Here is a 20,076-nt window from a genome sequence, read left to right as displayed (position 1 = left end):
CATCATATCCTTTTATCCTTTTCTTCTATAACATGTACAACCTCTTTTTCCCTCAACTACAGGAGGACCAGACTCCCCTGCACATTGCATCCCGTCTGGGAAAAACAGACATTGTCCAGCTACTATTACAGCACATGGCCTACCCGGATGCTGCCACCACAAATGGCTACACTCCTCTCCACATTTCAGCCAGAGAGGGGCAGGTGGAGACAGCTGCTGTGCTCCTGGAGGCTGGAGCTTCACACTCAATGGCCACCAAGGTGAACAGAGGATGAATGCATGTAGACAGATAAATAACATGTGATAAGTTAAATCAGTGGAATTTTAATTAATCCCTTTTACATCTACAGAAAGGATTCACTCCATTACATGTAGCAGCAAAATATGGAAGCCTCGACGTAGCAAAACTTCTCCTTCAGCGCAGAGCTCTTACAGATGATGCTGGCAAGGTGAGCTGAAGTTGTAGAAGCAGGTTCTGAAACAAAACCCAGCACTGAGGGTAATTGTCTTAATTTCAGAGAGAGACACATTACACTTAATCTTTGAACATCTGATTGTTTTCTCTGAAACACAAATTATGGAATAAAACTGACTTGAAACAAAAAAAACCCGCACAAATAAAATCACAAAGGCTTGCAAAAAGGTTCATTAAATCAAATGCTTCTTTTCACAGAATGGCTTAACTCCACTACATGTGGCAGCTCATTATGACAACCAAGAGGTGGCGCTGCTGCTCCTGGATAAAGGTGCATCGCCTCATGCTACTGCAAAGGTTAGGCTGAGTTTTAAAGAAAAAAAAGGTCCATGAGAAGCTCACACTTGTTTGCATGTAGTGTATTTCTATCACAGTGTATATCTTCTTTCTTTCCTCTGTTTTAGAATGGCTACACTCCTCTCCACATTGCAGCCAAAAAGAACCAGACAAACATTGCTTTAGCGCTACTACAGTATGGAGCAGAGACCAATGCTTTAACGAAACAGGGAGTCAGCCCTCTGCATCTGGCAGCTCAGGAAGGACATGCAGAGATGGCCAGCCTCCTGCTGGGAAAAGGAGCCCATGTGAACACAGCGACAAAGGTCACACAGAAGCACAATCTTTATGACATTTTTATTCATTAAAATAATTTGAAGTGGGAACAAGAAACACATGCACTCTACATGCAGCTGTATAAAACTCTTTAGTTCTTAAGCTGAGTGCTCTATAAAAACAGTTTTGTCTAATTTGTTCCATGAAGCAATTTATTACTATGTTAAGAAAAGTAATAAAATAAAAAAGTGTGTTGAAGGATGGTAATGTGACATTGCTTTGTGTTTTACAGAATGGACTAACTCCTCTGCATCTTGCTGCCCAAGAGGACAAAGTCACTGTAACAGAAGTACTAGCCAAACATGATGCCAACTTGGACCAGCAAACCAAAGTACAGACATGCATGTGCATGACAAATTTAACAAGTATACACAAAAGAAAATTGTTACTAGTAATGAAAACCAAACAGTATGCTAATCTACAAGAATTTTCTTGTGTGAATGACAGTATGTCTTCTTACTTTCTGTTTATTCGCTTTATGTTTACATGTTAATATTTAAGTGTATCATATGGACGTGCATGTAAATACCTGCCATCCAGAGGCTTTTTAAAAACATAACAAAGTCTTCATATACGTCATATATTCAGGAAGCATTAAGATTGAGTTTAGTGCTTGTTTACTGAAGATCAGTTTTCATCTCTCACCCTCTCCCCCCTCGCTACAGCTTGGATATACCCCTCTGATTGTCGCCTGTCATTATGGAAATGCCAAGATGGTTAACTTCCTGTTACAACAAGGAGCCAGCGTCAACTCCAAAACCAAGGTTATATTTAAATCTTAAATTTGAAGCATGCAAGCTCTATTTAACTTAAACTGCAGACACAACGTGAAATAAAACTCAAATATAGCATCACTTTTGTTTTAGTTTCTACTGTGACTTAACAAAATTTTGTTGTCTTCTTTTTAAACTTTTGTCCTGCAGAATGGTTACACACCACTTCATCAAGCGGCACAACAAGGGAATACACACATAATTAATGTTTTATTACAACATGGGGCCAAGCCCAATACTACTACAGTGGTAAGACACAATAGAGCCCAAGCATTTACTTTTAACATGTGAAATATGTTGTGAAAAAAGTTCTGCTGGTACGCTATCGTATATCCTTCTCTCTGTTAGAATGGAAATACCGCTCTGTCAATTGCGAAACGTTTGGGTTACATTTCTGTGGTAGACACACTGAAAGTCGTCACTGAGGAGGTCATCACAACCACAACTGTAAGCTCATGATTGCTTTAGCCTCTGGAAATGGAGCCAGGATTTTTTTTTAATTTAAACTATAATCTTTCTCTGTTTTGGTTGTCTATTTTCCATGACTCTGAATGGTGTTACATTAGATGGTTACAGAGAAACACAAACTGAATGTTCCAGAGACCATGACTGAGATTCTCGATGTGTCTGATGAAGAGGGTAAGTTACTTAAATGTAGAAAACAAGAATTTAGTGTGCTGCTCATCAATATCAAGCTCATTTTTTATAGAAAAAAACCACTCCAGTCATGAGACACAATAAGTCATGACTGAGCTTCATTAAAAATTATACCTCATTGTTCAAAAGTTGTAAAAAACTGTATTGTAGGTGATGTAGTTGAAGAAGAGCCATTATCTGAGATTTCTGTGGAGCTCATCTTTTCGATCCCCATATTACTTGCATAGTCAATGCAACATATATATATATATATATATATATATATATATATATATATATATATATACATATATATATACACATGAGAGAGAGAGTGTTATTAATTTTTTCATTGTTCATAACAAGGTTTGGCATTTTTGTTGTATCTGTTTTCCAGGTGAGGACACAATGACAGGTGATGGGGGAGAGTATCTAAGAGCAGAGGACCTCCGTGAGCTGGGAGATGACTCTCTGCCAGGACATTATCTAGATGGCTTCAATTACATGAGCCACAACTTGGACAGGTCAGAAACAGCACACACATATTGTATTTGACAAACATCTAAATTTGCTCACAGCAAACCTTCCTGATCTGCTGTTAGCCAAGTTCATCATCATAAGGAATACCTAAGTAATGCAGATATATACAGAAAAGGTCTCAGAAGATTCACCTTGATTTTTCATCAGGCCCCAACACACTCCCATTCACCAAAGTTTCCATCAAAGAGAAGTTCTCATTGAAGATCTGCTTACAAGTCACCAGGTAAGCGTAGTATCCGTAATTGATGTTGTATTGATGTTGACATGGTGAGAAAGTACCCTTCAATCTAACCTTCAATAAAGTATCTTTAGACACTCGAGGTGAGTCCAACCAGCCTGCTGATGCTTGTTGTTCTTTAGGTGTCAACACTGTCTAGAGAGCATGAAAAGGACTCATTCCGTCTGAGCTGGGGTGCTGAACATCTTGATAATGTTGTGCTGTCCTCCAGTCTGCTACATTCTGGGTATAAACACACACAAACACACACAGAGAAAAACTCACACTCCTTTCTTTCAGAGAAAATCCGAATGTTGGGACCTAACCCAGTTGCAAACTTAACATACACATTCCCATTATGTCTGGAAATACTGAGGGTTTTTTTAAACCCACAATTTATAAAATCCACAAGATGTCATAAACTTTTTGTGGACTTGCATTAAATCAGCTTAGGGTGCACACTTTATCCAAATTTCTTTAGAAAATTATCCACAATCAAAAGCAGAATTGTCTTTATTGTCACTACACTCAGGTATAGTTTAATTTTACATGGCATCTCTTATAGAAATAAATACATTAAGCCCATCTTTGGAAATTCTACCAACCTGTTTATGGTAGCAGTGCCCTCTAAAGGCACAGTGACTTCAAAGTAAAATCAATTTTTTTTTACACTTGTAGCATTTTAATTTCAGAGTGAGCTTGGACATTAGAATTCAGACTAAAGGCTTCATCTTTATACACAAAGGTGTACATCTTGGATAAACAGGCTATGTGGGCATTTCTAACTGGATCTTCTCATTTGCATTTTGCTTTGTGTACAGTATGTGCAGCAGCATGTCAAAGGATCAGCTGACATTGATTTTTTTTAATGATTTACTTATACTCAAAGCATTATTCTGCCATTGTTGTGTATTTTCTGGTTCTAATTTAGTTTACTTGCTGATAAAGTCACCAAAGTTTAAGACACAAAATGGCATCTCGGTGCTTTGCAAGCCTTCATTTCAGTAAATCTTTCTCCTGTTTGCAGCTGTCCTTCAGCTTATATACCTCCTGCAACAAATTACTGACTGTTCTGCTGCTTGTGCTGGCTAATGCACTACTTCAAGGGTTGTCATTATATTTTGAAATAGATATTCCATCTTTTACATGCCCTTATTTTTTCTGGTGTACTTTTGGTGTATTTTTCATACTTTCTCATGTGTCTTTTCTACTCCTTTTATTTTTGCTGCTGTGTAATTATCTGTCTGGTCAGGTTTTCTCACTTTTACTCATTCTTTTTTCTCTCTTTCTCTTTTGTTTATTTTGTTGTTGCTTCGATGTGCATTCTCTTATCTTCTCTGTGTTTGTGACTCTGTGTGTGTGTGTGTGTGTGTGTGTGTGTGTGTTGTTTTTGTATTCTGCTTCTAGCCGTTCCTCACCATGCCTAGACCATGACAACAGCAGGTGAAGTCTTTATTTTGTCTATTTTCTTATCTCCTTTGTGCCTTTACTTCTTTTTCTTTGTCACTTTTGAATGATTTTCTCATTTCCATCCTGTTTCTCTGCTTTATTTCATAATGAATGCCCTTACATTACCTGAAATAACCTGACATAACCAGATTTTTTTAGTGCAGCTCTAGCTAGCTTTGCCCTGTTTTTAATGCAATTTAATTCTATCAGTTCATAATGCAACCTGTGTCCTGACCAGAATCTTGCAAGTTAAAAAATTAAAGCAGAATAACACCAAAAAGTGTTTCTCCAGGATAAAGTGATATTTATTGAGACCTATTTGTTATTAATGTCTCTTCTCAGGTTACAAAAATAGCCTTTTCTTTTACCTTTACTTGATTCAGTTGCCTTGTCAGCATGGAGATTTTGCATCTTTATTTGTTTGAATGTCTAGAAATCAATTCATCCATTTCTGGTGCCTTTTCTTTAGCTTCCTGGTCAGCTTTATGGTAGATGCCAGAGGTGGAGCTATGCGTGGTTGCCGTCACAATGGTTTGCGAATTATTGTCCCACCAAGAAAGTGCTCTGCCCCGACACGGGTGACTTGCAGGCTGGTGAAGAGGCATCGTCTGGCCTCTATGCCACCTATGGTAGAGGGTGAAGGGCTGGCTGGTCGCATTATAGAAGTGGGACCCACTGGAGCCCAGTTCTTGGGGTAAATTTGGTTGAGTGTGCGTGTGTTTGTGTGTGTCTGCGTGCATCTACTAACAGTTTGTGTACTTGCTGGTGGCTTTGTACTATCTGGTATAAGTGTGTTTCAGTAGTTGTGTGGTGTGTTCATACTTTCTTCTTCACTCCCCCTCTGTGCTGCGTATGGATCAGTAAGCTCCACCTACCTACAGCTCCACCCCCTCTGAATGAGGGTGAGAGCTTGGTCAGTCGCATCCTTCAGCTGGGTCCTCCAGGAACCAAGTTCCTCGGGTAGGACCATGTGAGGGTGATACCCAACCACCCTCAAATCCTGGTTACACGCCCACCCGTGTTTTTCCCTTGTCCTAAAATTAGAATTTTTTTTTTTAGTTTTTCATGATATATATATATTAATTATTATAATTTCTTTTTGTGGTGCTTCTTTTCTTTCTTTGAAGAGAAGCACAGCTTTACCACCTGACCTGTTATCTTAACCTGTTGAGTTTTCTTCATGCTTCCCACAAGCACCTATCTCCCCAATCATGTTTCTAGTTGGATTCTGGTCCTGATGTGAAATAGATGTTTATTTGTTTTTATGTTCATACTTTGTGTTTTAAAATTAATTTTAACTGAGTTTTTATTGTTTTCTTTCTTCGTAAACTCATTCACATGTCACCCTAAACACTATGCTATCATTGATTTTTCTCTGGAGTTAGTGCTGAAAAGCATTAATTAGCATTAGTCCAATTTGTATTTGCTTTTACCTTGTCACACCTTTTAGGCCTGTGATTGTAGAGATCCCCCATTTTGCTGCTCTGCGGGGCACAGAGCGGGAGCTAGTGATCTTAAGGAGTGAAACAGGAGAGAGCTGGAAGGAACACCACTGTGACTTTACTGAAGAGGAACTGAACCAGATACTTAATGGCATGGATGAAAGTAAGGGATCTGAAGTGGCCTGTGATGTATAACCGTGATCGATAGGTTGATATCTCAAAGCATTTTATGTAAAACAATACATGAATACCATAAAACGAGCAACACTAGAACAGAAGAGAGTTGTCTCATAGATTTTAAAATGCTAGTATAATAATGTGAAGCACAGGACGTAAATAATAAAGGGAAAAAACAAAGCACTGACTTTATGCTTTCTTTCACAGAACTTGATTCCCCTGAGGAACTTGAAAAGAAAAGAATATGTCGCATCATCACCAGAGACTTCCCACAGTATTTTGCTGTTGTGTCAAGGATAAAGCAGGACAGTCATTTGATTGGTCCAGAGGGCGGGGTCCTCAGTAGTACTCTCGTGCCCCAGGTCCAGGCTGTATTCCCTGAAGGAGCCCTTACTAAGAAGATTAGAGTTGGGCTTCAGGTGTGTACATTCCTTGACTGGTATACCAACAGAATATCCAAATTATGGCTATGAAGAAAAAAAATATGAATACATATTACTACATATCTTGCCCCAGGCTCAGCCTATTGATGTTGACATGGTGAGAAAGATTCTTGGTAATAAAGCAACGTTCAGCCCAATTGTCACATTGGAGCCAAGGAGAAGAAAGTTCCACAAACCCATCACAATGACAATCCCAATTCCCAAGACCTCCAATAGTGACACCACATTCAGTGGGGAGACCCCGACTTTACGTTTGCTTTGTAGTATTACAGGTAAGTATCTATAAATAAAACCCTTTGTTTTAGAAAGAAAAAATCTTGGATGGCTTTCAGGCACACCTCATTGGATGACATATTGAAATGCTCCCGTGAACATCCTAATTTATTGTTCATGTTGTATTTGTTGCTTGTGCAATTGCTGTTTTTTTTCCATAATTTTACTAAGATTACTATGTTTAAAATCTTAATATAAAGCTCTTTAGTCAATCTTTGATGTTTTTCTTTGTGTGCTATTAAAAGAAATGAAGTGATTTAATGGACGTAATTTATCAGAACTTCGTGGTGGTGGATGTATCTTGTCTTAAGTCCATTAAAAAGACAAATGTTGTCTGAAGATTAAAAAATATTGAGTGAACTGTTTTCAGAGGTTGGGTAACAAATCATCGGTTTACCTTTTAGGTGGTACCACTCCTGCACAATGGGAGGACATCACCGGCTCCACGCCTCTCACTTTTGTTAATCAATGTGTTTCCTTCACCACGAATGTGTCAGCAAGGTAAATCCTTTATTTGAAAGTTATAAACATTTATGCTTAAATTTTACCTGGTGATACTTACCTAAAAGTGTCATTCATTTGTAGATTCTGGCTGATAGACTGCAGACAGATCCAGGAGTCTGTTGGTTTTGGCACTCAGGTCTACAGAGAAATCATCTGTGTCCCATACATGGCTAAGTTTGTCATTTTTGCTAAGACACTTGACCCCATTGAGGCTCGCCTACGGTGTTTTTGCATGACAGATGACAAGATGGACAAAACCTTGGAACAGCAAGAGAACTTCACTGAAGTCGCCCGCAGCCGAGATGTTGAGGTGCAGTGTAATACTGGGGAATAAATAAGGCAAATCAAATTGTGTGCACAGGTTTATCTAAAGAGGGTTAGACAGTAATTGAGAAAAGTAGGTCGATGTCAATTAATGATGCACTTGGTTAAGTGGGTATTTAAAGATTTTAAATTAGACGCAGGTTATTACTGACTGATTTTTATTAATATTGGTTCTTGTTCATTTCTGGAAAGAAATTGAATAATATTGTCCAAGAATTTTTGTTTCTTTTGAGCCATGGAAACATTTAGATTTGTCATATCCTGATACAGGTACTAGAGGGGAAACCTATATTTGCTGACTGCTTTGGAAACCTGGTGCCTCTTACCAAGAGTGGGCAGCACCATGTGTTCAGTTTCTATGCCTTCAAAGAGAACAGACTGGCCCTCTTTATTAAAGTATGACTTTAAATCTATTAAAATATATAAAATGTCTACTTTTTTACTCAGAAATTCACAAATCTAAATATATGCAAGTCAGAGACGTATGTTTTTTTCCAAATATGAGCAGATTCGAGACACAGCACAGGAGCCATGTGGTCGATTGTCTTTTACCAAGGAACCACGCACGTACCGTAGTCTTAATCTCAATGCAATCTGCAACCTAAACATCACCCTTCCACCATACTCAAAGGTCAGCTTTTAAATATTTTATCATTTATGCTAGGTGATTTTAATTTTAACTTTGAAACTGCCGCATTGCTGATTTCTCCTCATTTTTATTCTTTTATTTAGGAGTCTGATTCAGACCAAGATGGAGATGATGAGGTAAATAAAGTTTGTTTGATTTCAGTCTATAGCAAAAAACCTAGATGGTATAATTAGGTTGCAGCTTACTGTGATTTGACTTCTTTTTTTTTTTTCAGAGTGAGAAGAGTGACAAGAAATGTAAGTTGTTATTTTAGTATTTGTGCTCTATTAGAAGTTAGTTTTCTTATATATATTGTCACAATAGACCAAGTATCTAAAATGCATGATAGAAATTCATGCATTGAGACATTTTAAAAACTATTTTCAATAGTAATGGGCCTGTATATTATATGATAGTTATGCATTTATGCATCACAAGATTAACTTGAGATTGCTGGTCATAAATATTTTGAAGTATTAAGTTAAAAATTTGCCTGTTATATATACTAACTACTAATTACTACTACTAACATTGTATGCAGTTACATGTTTGTAACTGGAGGATATGCTATGGCTGCTATACTTTATGTTCTCCTCACTCCTCACTCCAAACTCCACTGACTTTCCTTTCATTTCAATTTTCCGCTATATTTGTTTTTATTAATTTCATACAAAGGTCAAAATAGTATTTTATATATATATCTTCTCAAAATTGTTTGATTCTCTAGATATTTGTACTTGACGTTAATCTTAACTTACAGATAATTATGTTTTATGATAATAACATTTATTATGTAACAAGTATTTTTTGACATAATATTTTCTCACGTTAAACCTCAGCAGTTGTACCAATCGCATGTAAAAATTGTTATTCACAGAAAAACAAACAATATCATGTTGTTTGTGCTTGATTACTAGCCAATTTATTATTATATAATTCATGTTCTATGATTTTCTTTAGCCACTGCTTTCTCCTTTGTTGTTTTATTTCTTTAAATTAATTATTTTTTTTACTAAGTTACTTTCATTCACTCATTCACACAAATTTTAAATTTGGTTTACACTGTTTTACCTCACTATTTTTATTTTCTATATATGCTATCATGTCACAAAACTATAGGATTCTAGCAGTAACAACTTGTAAGCTATAATATTTAATAATAGTGAACACATCAAATAGAGTGTAAATGCTAAATATAACAGTATTTTATACTAACTAACAATTCTATATATTGTGTTGCTTACAGTTAGTAAGTATTGAAAAGAGACAAAAACAGTCAAGTAACAGTGATTCTATTACTTTGCTTACCTCATATTTTCACTCAAATACCTTATAATTTTTTTTAATTCAAAGTTTATTATTTAAAAAAATGTTTATTTGTTGGCAAACATGACTATAATAGCAACAATCTTGAGAAGTTTTGTTTGTCTATTTTCAGTCCTTCTTGTACCTTTGTTCCATATGTAGGTTTATCTGTTTCATCTTGTTTTTGGTATATCTTGCAATTCATTTTTAATGCATAGTCAAACAATTTAGATTATTATGGTACTTATTTACATTCTATTCATTTTGTTACACCTCTTGGCTTTGCTTATGCTGTTGCTGCTCTACCTCTCTTCAAGTGTCTGGGGACTACTTTGTCTTCTTTGGTCTTCTTTTTGAGACTTCCTTATTCTCTGCCTTGTCATCTTCTAACTCTGTGAACTGAAGATGGATTTTTGATGGCATTATCTTGGTGACAATTTTCTGATGTCTCTCTCCCCCACTTCATTTGTCCCTTATGTTCTGTACCCTTTTTGGTTCTAAAATATTTTTCACTGAAGACGATGAATCTGAATCGACGGAGACATTCTCCTTAAGAACTAATCAACCTCTTGACCCTGCAACCCTTGCGAGCCCAGATCTCCTGTCAGACACACAAGATGTCAGAATGTCTGCTATCTTTACTCCAGATATCTATGAAGAAAGAGCTGAAACTAATAAATCGGAAGAAAGAGAATCTGTGGCCACTGTAGAACAGTTCAAAGACAGAGTAGAAAAGGCTGGTGAAATTAACAATCGGACGAATGTTAGTAAACTGAGAGGACAACAAATTGATGATATCAAAGATAAATTTTCACTCTATGGGACCAATGCCCTTGAAGAGCCAGTCATAAAGAACATTGACATTGAGAAACAAAGTTTAAGTAGATCTTACACAGATGTTAGAGACATCACATTGTTCTCCCCCCCTACCACACAGACAGAAAAATGCCTTGGCCAGAAATCTGCTAGGACATGTGGTTCTCAACAAGATCTTGTCCAAGATGGATTTGAACAGGTCATTGAAAAGCATGCAAACAAAAAACACCCACCAGATATCAAGAAACCTATTCGGAAAAAACTTAGAGACAGATCGCGTTCTGGATGTAGCAGTTCTGAGGGAGAGTTGGAAAGGATGAGCTCTGAGGAGTCTTTAGATGGTGATACTATTCTTAAAGAGAGTAGCCTTTTATCCACCCAAGTTGTCGAGCCACCAGCTTCTCCTTTGGTGGTTGAGACACCTATAGGATCAATAAAGGACAGGGTAAAAGCTTTACAGAACAAAGTTGAAGAGGAAGAAGTGCAAAAAAATACTCAAGTCTTTACATACGATGGAAAATCTTCTATTACCACAAAGAAAATGGAGGAAGCTATGCCAGAACTTCCCAGAGTTCCTAAGTCACCTAGATCTCAGACAGAAAGATTAGAGGAAACTATGTCAGTGAAGGACCTGATGAAAGCTTTCCAAACTGGGGAGGACCCGTCAAAGAGTAAATCTGGGCTTTTTGAACACCAATCCTTGCAGTCTTCTTGTATTTCCACATTGATTTCTGAATCACCAGGTTCGGAAACAGTGCATGATATAGAACAAAGACCTACACAGGAGCCAAAATCACAAATCCAAACTCAAAGGCCCACGAATTTCCATCAACAGAGTAGTGTCAAGAAAGGTGATCAAACAGACATCAAGGATGAACCAGCAAACTTAATCAGCTGTCAAGAATCACAGTTCACTTCAGACAGTGTTTATATTGAAAAGATGGTTACATTTAGTGATACTGTTCAACGAGATGATGAAAGTGTTAGCCCATTGCGAGAAGTATCAAACTTGTCAGAGAAGGAGGGATTCTCTGTGAAACATCTGATAAAAACATTCCAGACTGGGCAAGAAGATCAAAAAAGTAAAGCGGGACCTCATTCAACACTGATATTAGATTCTAATGATTCTGAAGAGAGAGAGACAACTGAACAAAGTCCTACACAGGAGCCAGAACCACAAAGCCAATCTCAGAGACCCACGGTTTTCCATTCAAAGAGTGACGCTGATGTACACAGCATCATAAAGACAGACACAGATGATCAATCACAAAGTTTAATCAAAACAGAACCACAGTTAATTTCAGACATTTCCCTGTTGAGAAAGACAGTTACGTTTGCTGACACAGTTCAGTATGATGCTGTTAGCCCACAGCAAGATGTGCCAGAGTTTTCAGAAAAGCAAAATATGTCTGTTAAGGAGCTGATGAAAACATTCCAGTCTGTAAAAGACCCCTCAAAAACTAAAGTGGAACTTTTTGAACACAAACCTGTGGCTTCCTCTATTTCAACATTAATATCCCATTCAGGAGATTCTGCAGAGATACAGAGTTCTGAACAAAGTCCTACAAAACAGATAAATACTCAAATCCAAAGTCAGACCCTCACAAATGCACATCAACAGAGTGATGCCAAGCAATATGACCAAGCAGAATTGGTTGCTCAACCAGTAACCTTAATCAAAAAGGAATCACAGATAATTTCAGATATTCCTTATGGAAAGTCACTAATATTTGTAGATACACTTCAGGGTGATCAATTATGTCTTAATAAGGGGCCAAAGATGTTACATAAAGATGCCATGTCTGTGAAGGAGCTGAGGAAAACATTTGAGTCTCAGAAAGACCCTTTGAAGAGTAAAGTTGGAGCACTAGAGTCAGAGTCAGGCATTAAGTGGAGTGAACACAGTCCCAGAAATGAGCCAAAATTGCAAACCCAAATGCAGAATATCACAACTTTCCGACCGCAGAGAGATGTGAAGGATTTAGACGCCCAAACTGGCCCTCTACAGAATCCTGAGAGTTCACAACAAATGTTAGATATTTCTTGTTTTGGAGAAACAGTAAAAAATGCTTATGGAATTCAGTTAGATGACAGAAGGGTTAGCTCTTGGAGTGATGATTCAGAGTTATCAAGAAGGATAATGCAACTCGAAGAACCGGCTATTAGAAAGAGTATATCTGATGATTCACAGATTAGCCCTGATCGCAGACCTTCTGAGGACTTTAGTGCTGACATAAAAGCTGAGCTGGAGGAATGTCCAAAGTACCAGCAGTTCAAGCAAACAGCTTCAGATGTCAGACATCAACTTGAGACACCTGAAGAGGAGAGCTTTGCTCAGGATTCTGATACTTATTTTGAGGAAGACATAAGTCCCAAGTATCTTGAGAGTCACAAACATAAAGGCATTGATAAATCCTCAGAGACTAGTGTTATTACAACATATCACTCCAGCACTGGTGAGAGAGACAGTTCTGAAGGACTCATGTCAGGACTGAGCAATGAAATCCATTCGTACTCTACTAAAGAAGATGGAATGTACATTATACCATCAGAGGAAGATCAAATCCAAGTAGAGATAAAAACATCTAGTCAGGCTGATGTAATTAGAGAGAAAGAACTCATGCCAACTTCAGTAACTGAGACTTCACTCCAGGAGGTTTGCATTGACAAAAAGGTACATCAGCAATCATATGAGCAATCCGCAAAACCAAAGAAGATGGCAGGGATGCTATCCCTGCTGAACAGTGACCTGGATCAGTACCTCAAGGACAAGCCAGCGAAAAGTGAGCATGCAGAGGAGGTTGTTGTTCAGGAAAACTTTGAACAAGTTATTCACACCAAAATACATCAGTCTTCTAGTGCTGATATGAAGGATGATATTAATGATGAAGAGACACAGATTGATGTGGCTGAAGTAAAAGAACTAACACCATGTTCTATATCAGAGACTCCATTTCAAGAAACTTGCATTCAGAAAAGCTTAAGCCTACAACAGTCTTCAACCGAAAAGCAATCTACATCTGAGAAAAATATGTCTGGCCTGTTGTCACTTCTCAATAATGATTTAAATCAACATCTTCAGGAAAGGCCAATGGCAGTACAATCTGAACCAGAAGAAGATCTAGTCCATGAAAGTTATGAAGAAACTGTATTGTCAAGTAATGATTTACAGGACAAACTAGGTGGTGAGGAAAATGAAGTCCTGCAGACTAATGTAATTACAGAGAAAGGACTCACACCAACTCCTGTGAGCGAGACTCAATTTCAAGAAAATTGCCCTGAGAGAAACTTAAAACAACAACAATCTGCAAGTGAGAAGAATATGTCAGGCCTGATATCACTTCTTAGCAGTGACCTAGTTCAACATCTCAAAGAAAAGCCAGTGACAATACAATCCCAACCACAAGAAGAGCTAGTCCAAGAGAGGTTCCAACAAGTCATATTGACACGTGATAATTCGGAGGGCAAAATAAAGGGAGAGCCAAATGAAGAGCTTCAGACAGATGTAATTGGAGACAGAGAAATACCAAGTTCAATGTTAGAAACTCCATTCCAAGAAGTTTGCATAGAGACAAAGGCACACCACCAGCCATCTACATCTGAGAAAAATATGTCTGGCATGTTGTCACTTCTTAGCAGTGACTTAGATCAACATCTTCAGGAAAAGTCTGTGGTAGTGCAATCTGAACCAGAAGAGGATGTAGTCCATGAGAGATGTGAACAAACTACTGTGAAAACTAATGATTTACAGGTCAAAATAGCAGAAGAGGCAAATGAAGAGCTTCAGACAGATGTAATTGGAGACAGAGAATCAGTGTTGGAAACTCCATTCCAAGAAGTTTGCATAGAGACAAAGGCACACCACCAGCCATCTACATCTGAGAAAAATATGTCTGGCATGTTGTCACTTCTTAGCAGTGACTTAGAGCAACATCTTGAGGAAAAGTCTGTGGTAGTACAATCTGAACCAGAAGAGGATGTAGTCCATGAGAGATGTGAACAAACTATAGTGAAAAGCAATGATTTACAGGTCAAAATAGGGGAAGAAACAAATGAAGAGCTGCTGACTGATGTAATTAGAAAGGAAAAATTCACAGCAACTTTGGTAAGTGACACTCCATTCCAGGAGGTTTGCACAGAGAGAAAGGCACACCACCAGCAATCTACGTCTGAGAAAAATATGTCTGGCATGTTGTCACTTCTGAGTCATGACTTAGATCAACACCTGAAGGAAAAGCCAATGGCAATGCGGTCTGAACCAGGAGAAGATTTAGTCTGTGAGAGATGGGAACAAATTATAATAAAAAGTAACGATTTACAGGTCAAAATAGGGGAAGAGCCAACTGAAGACCCACAGACTGATGAAATTAGAAAGAAAGAGCTCGAGCCAACTTCAGTAACTGAGACTCCATTCCAGGAGGTTTGCATTGACAAAAAGGCACATCAACAATCATATGAGCAATCCGCAAAACCAAAAGAGATGGCAGGGATGCTATCCCTGCTGAACAGTGACCTGGATCAGTACCTCAAGGACAAGCCAGTGAAAAGTGAGCATGCAGAGGAGGTTGTTGTTCAGGAAAACTTTGAACAAGTTATTCACACCAAAATACATCAGTCTTCTAGTGCTGATATGGAGGATGAGATGAATGCACAGACAGATGAACAGACAAAGATTAATGTGGCTGAAGTAAAAGAACTAACACCATGTTCTATATCAGAGACTCCATTTCAACAAACTTGCATTGAGAGAAACTTAAAACAACAACAGTTTAAAACTGAGAAGAATATGTCAGGTATGGTATCACTTCTTAGCAGTGACCTAGTTCAACATCTCAATGAAAAGTCAGTGACAATACAATCCCAGCCACAGGAAGAGCTAGTCAATGAGAGGTTCCAACAAGTCATATTGACAAGTGATATTTCAATAGACATGATAAGGGGCGAACTAAGTGAAGACCTTCAGACAGATCTAAGTGGAGGCAGAGAACTAACACCAAGTTCCATGGTGGAAACTTCATTCCAAGAAATTTACATAGAGAGAAAGGCACAGCACCAGCCATCTGCATCTGAGAAAAATATGTCTGGCATGCTATCACTTCTTAGTCATGACTTAGATCAACATCTTCAGGAAAAGTCTGTGGCAATGCAATCTGAACCAGAAGAACATCTAGTCCACGAGAGATGTGAACAAATTATATTGTCAAGTAATGATTTACAGGACAAAATAGACGGTGAGGCAAATGAAAACCTGCACACTGATGTAATTAGAGAGAAAGAACTCGTGCCAACTTTGGCAAGTGAGACTCCATTCCAGGAAGTTTGCCTTGAAAAAAAGGTACAATATCAAGAGTCATACGATCCATCTACAAAACCAAAGGAGATGTCGGGCATGCTATCCCTGCTGAACAGTGACTTGGATCAGTACCTCAAGGACAAGCCAGTGAAAAGTGAGCATGCAGAGGAGGTTGTTGTTCAGGAGAAATTTCAGCAAGTTATTCAAACCAAAATACATCAGTCTTCTAGTGCTGATATGGAGGATGAGATGAGTGCACAGATGTATGACCAGACACAGATTGATGTGGCTGAAGTAAAAGAACTAACACCATGTTCTATATCTGAGACTCAATTTCAAAAAACATGCATTGAGAGAAATTTAGAACAACCAAAGTCTATTACTGAGAAGAATATGTCAGGTATGGTATCACTTCTTAGCAGTGACCTAGTTCAACATCTCAACGAAAAGTCAGTGACAATACAATCCCAGCCACAGGAAGAGCTAGTCCATGAGAGGTTTCAACAAGTCATATTGACACGTGATAATTTGGAGAGCAAAATAGAGGGAGAGTCAAAGGAAGAGCTTCAGACAGATGTAATTGGAAACAGAGAATCAGCTTTGGAAACTTCATTCCAAGACGTTTGCATAGAGACAAAGGCACACCACCAGCCATCTACATCTGAGAAAAATATGTCTGGCATGTTGTCACTTCTTAGCAGTGACTTAGATCAACATCTTCAGGAAAAGTCTGTGGTAGTGCAATCTGAACCAGAAGAGGATGTAGTCCATGAGAGATGTGAACAAACTACTGTGAAAACGAATGATTTACAGGTCAAAATAGCAGAAGAGGCAAACGAAGAGCTTCAGACAGATGTAATTGGAGACAGAGAATCAGTGTTGGAAACTCGATTCCAAGAAGTTTGCATAGAGAGAAAGGCGCACAACCAGCAATCTACATCTGAAAAAAATATGTCTGGCATGTTGTCACTTCTTAGCAGTGACTTAGATCAACATCTTAAGGAAAAGGATGTGGTAGTGCAATCTGAACCAGAAGAGGATGTAGTCCATGAGAGATGTGAACAAACTACCATAAAAAGTAATGATTTACAGGTCAAAATATCAGAAGAGGAAATCGAAGAGCTGCAGACTGATGTAATGGTAGGCAGAGAAATACCAAGTTCAGTGGTAGAAACTCCATTCCAAGAAATTTGCGTAGAGAGAAAGGGGCACCACCAGCCATCTACAACTGGGAAAAATATGTCTGGCATGCTATCAGTTCTTAGTCATGACTTAGATCAACATCTTCAGGAAAAGTCAGCAGTAGTGCAATCTGAACCAGAAGAGGAACTAGTCCATGAGAGCTACAAGCAAGTTATAGCAATAAAGGATTTCAAACAAGAAACTCATGCCTTATCTCCTGAACATAAAATGATGTCACCAGGAGATACAATTTTTGACAGAATGGATATCACTAAAAAACAACCTTTGGAAAGTGGTTGGCACACATGTTCTAAAGAAGATGAAAGCCTGAAGAGTTTTTCATCTGGGGAAATTAAAACGGAGTGGATGGTGGATGGGAAGTCATATGCACATGACTATAAAAGTGACCATGAAGATGTTAGTGTTGCTGTCTCTGATTCTGTTCTTTTTCAAGTACCAAGTAGTTTTAACACACTACAGCGACCGGCTGATTTAGAAAATCTAAACACTGTTGTATTTGATGACCCAGCTAATGAGTCATGTCATCAAGATTCACTAGAAGCTAGCCCTCTTGTGGAGGATAAATCGTCACAGAAATCCCCTGATTCAATTGAACCAAGCCCTACCAAAGAATCTCCTTGTCCAGACTCTCTTGAGGGAAGTCCTACTCAGTCAAACAATGCAGACGTTAAGATCCCAGCAAAGACTGCTGTATATGAAGATTATGCTTCCCAGCTCAGAGCATGTTTTGCTTATGACGAAAATATTTCCTCAGATGAATGTGAGCATGTTGAGCATGATAACAATCTTGAGACAACTGAAATACACAGTGAAAATAAAGAAGACAAATATTCTGAATCCACAAAGAGAGTAGCTCATGGTGAGAGTCTTCACATGTTTGTAAGGCAAGGCTGTTTTGATAAAGAAGAAAGGGCGGTTGATGGCACCAATAAACAGTTAACACCAGAAGAGGAGATGTTTAAAATGGCTGCAAAGATCAAAACATTTGAGGAGATGGAACAGGAGTCTAAACTGCGGATAGAAAAATCTTTTGATGCTATTGTACTATCAGAAACAAATGGTCATGAAAATGGTGAGGTTGATCTTAAATCTGGCCCAGTTTCACAGTCTGTCCCACAAGATACAATAGAGAAAATAACAGAGAAATGTGTGACAGAAAGCATTCACAGACAAAAGGAGGCACTGAATATTACTTTTAATAAGAAGGAAGAAACTCAGTCAGATCCTAAAAGTACTCACTCAGTTGACAGTTCACTGTGTTTAACTGCAACTCCAGATGAACCTGATCAAGAATGTGAGTACTCTGTGCCACACAAAGATAAAGACACTATTGGAGGTGCAGTCACTGACATTCCTTTTTCTGGCTCAGATGAACATCATTTAAATGATGACAAAAAAGTTGGATCACCATTTACAATCGGTTCAGCTTCAGTCAGCCAACCTCAGACTACGGTGTGTACTAAAGAAGGAGAATTTGTTGTAGAGTGTGAGGGTCTTTGCATTTCAGAGGACAGAAAAACACCAGATAAAACACCAGGTGATGAAAAAAACCCTGATCCATTTCAGTTTCAAGAGGGAAAGCTATTTGAAATGACCAGAGGTGGAGCTATTGACATGACAAGAAGCCTTGATGAAGAAAGGGAAGCATATGCATTTTTTCATATTGGGAAACATCCAGTTGATGAAGTTGTCCCAGAAGAGACTGAACACTCTCAATCAAAGTCTTTAACTTTACAGATGAATGATTATGTCTCAGATGTAACCCATCAAGAAACCCCAAATTCATATTTGACTCAGGGTACCAGTGACAAAGCATCTAGTGCCAATTCTGAAACTGTCATCGTAGCTACAAGTGGAAAAGTTACTAAAGTTGAATGTGCCAGCTCTAGCTCTGCTTTAGACAATAAAAGCCTTGAAAGTCTCGGTCTAAGCTATCTAGACTCTACCATAGCCGATCTTCAATCAGACATATCCACAGTCGCTCATTCATTCTACTCAGACCAGAGCCATGATTTCTCAGATGATGATGATGATGATGATGATGATGATGATGACGTTGAGGAGGAAGAAGACCAGTGCTCAGTCATAGAGATGGCCTTTTCATCTGGTCAGCCTAGCATGCCAGCATATAATCAGGACTCACCCACACCTTTGACAAAACCAGCCACGGCAGTTAAGGGAGATGGTCATTATAAAAAAGCCAAGAAAGACACACAGATATCTCAAGTTCATGGAGAAGAAAAAAGTTCCACCTTAGCCCGTAGGACTAGATCTGAGGCTAGTGACATAAATAAATCCTCTGTAAAAGACAGCAGGAGTTATTCTGATAGTAGTCAGCCCACTAATACAACTGACCTTTCCCCTTCCAAACTTACTGTAATGACGCAAGAAAAAGCTTTACCTCATATGATCTCGACATGCTCTTCTCCAAGGAAAGACAGCCAACTGTCCAAGACTATAGAAACATCTGTTAGGCCTTCTTTGGATACCGATGATATAAGTAGCGCTAGTCACAAGAGCCCAGATTCTGTTATCTTCACATATGACATTCCTGCTTCGCATAGTTCAGGTTCTGATGGCAGTAGAGTAGAGCCAACAGAGCATTTGTCTTGTGAGACAGAGGATGTATTTGAATCCAGGCCTGCCTGGAATGAAACAGTGGAAACTCAGATGCAGAGAGTCATCGATGACCAAACTTCAGAATGTACGGCAGGTATGGCCAGACTCAAAGTGGGTTTTTACATTCTTATCTCTTCCTCTCAGCTGCAAGAGCCTTTTACCTCCTCCTAAGAACAATATCAACATTACTCATTTTGCATTGCTTTCATATGTTGTGACTTGTCTGGTCCCACCTTGCACAGTTTAGTGTATTTTGTATGTGAGTATGTGTGCCCCTATGTGTATATTTTTGTGTTGTGCATGTAAGTTACTTTCCCATCTGTGTTTGTGAATATGCAGTCTCAAGA

General features: G+C 38.4%; 1 protein-coding gene across 2 annotated transcripts in view; it reads left to right on the top strand.

Moving 5' to 3' along the window:
* ank2a (ankyrin 2a, neuronal) overlaps window positions 1-20,076 on the top strand; it is an 82,263-nt gene that overhangs the window by 31,890 nt on the left and 30,297 nt on the right. Inside the window, exons 14-38 of one of the 2 annotated variants that reach the window (XM_087841787.1) lie at window positions 63-260; window positions 351-449; window positions 674-772; window positions 880-1,077; window positions 1,320-1,418; window positions 1,753-1,851; window positions 2,011-2,109; window positions 2,209-2,307; window positions 2,427-2,499; window positions 2,894-3,020; window positions 3,184-3,259; window positions 3,397-3,500; window positions 4,661-4,696; window positions 5,172-5,396; window positions 5,564-5,662; window positions 6,153-6,307; window positions 6,529-6,740; window positions 6,838-7,036; window positions 7,442-7,538; window positions 7,623-7,851; window positions 8,136-8,261; window positions 8,374-8,496; window positions 8,598-8,630; window positions 8,729-8,750; window positions 10,317-19,823. In XM_087841787.1, the coding sequence (XP_087697913.1) occupies window positions 63-260; window positions 351-449; window positions 674-772; window positions 880-1,077; window positions 1,320-1,418; window positions 1,753-1,851; window positions 2,011-2,109; window positions 2,209-2,307; window positions 2,427-2,499; window positions 2,894-3,020; window positions 3,184-3,259; window positions 3,397-3,500; window positions 4,661-4,696; window positions 5,172-5,396; window positions 5,564-5,662; window positions 6,153-6,307; window positions 6,529-6,740; window positions 6,838-7,036; window positions 7,442-7,538; window positions 7,623-7,851; window positions 8,136-8,261; window positions 8,374-8,496; window positions 8,598-8,630; window positions 8,729-8,750; window positions 10,317-19,823 (12,433 nt within the window). Of the gene's footprint in view, window positions 1-62; window positions 261-350; window positions 450-673; window positions 773-879; window positions 1,078-1,319; window positions 1,419-1,752; window positions 1,852-2,010; window positions 2,110-2,208; window positions 2,308-2,426; window positions 2,500-2,893; window positions 3,021-3,183; window positions 3,260-3,396; window positions 3,501-4,660; window positions 4,697-5,171; window positions 5,397-5,563; window positions 5,663-6,152; window positions 6,308-6,528; window positions 6,741-6,837; window positions 7,037-7,441; window positions 7,539-7,622; window positions 7,852-8,135; window positions 8,262-8,373; window positions 8,497-8,597; window positions 8,631-8,728; window positions 8,751-9,974; window positions 19,824-20,076 lie in introns of those variants that run through there. The other variant, XM_087841786.1, reaches the window with a different exon arrangement.

The sequence above is a fragment of the Neolamprologus brichardi genome, chromosome 6 (assembly GCF_056152115.1).
Source record: "Neolamprologus brichardi isolate AB-2024 chromosome 6, ASM5615211v1, whole genome shotgun sequence".
Taxonomy (NCBI): domain Eukaryota; kingdom Metazoa; phylum Chordata; class Actinopteri; order Cichliformes; family Cichlidae; genus Neolamprologus; species Neolamprologus brichardi.
This window is presented reverse-complemented; position numbering and strand designations above follow the sequence as displayed.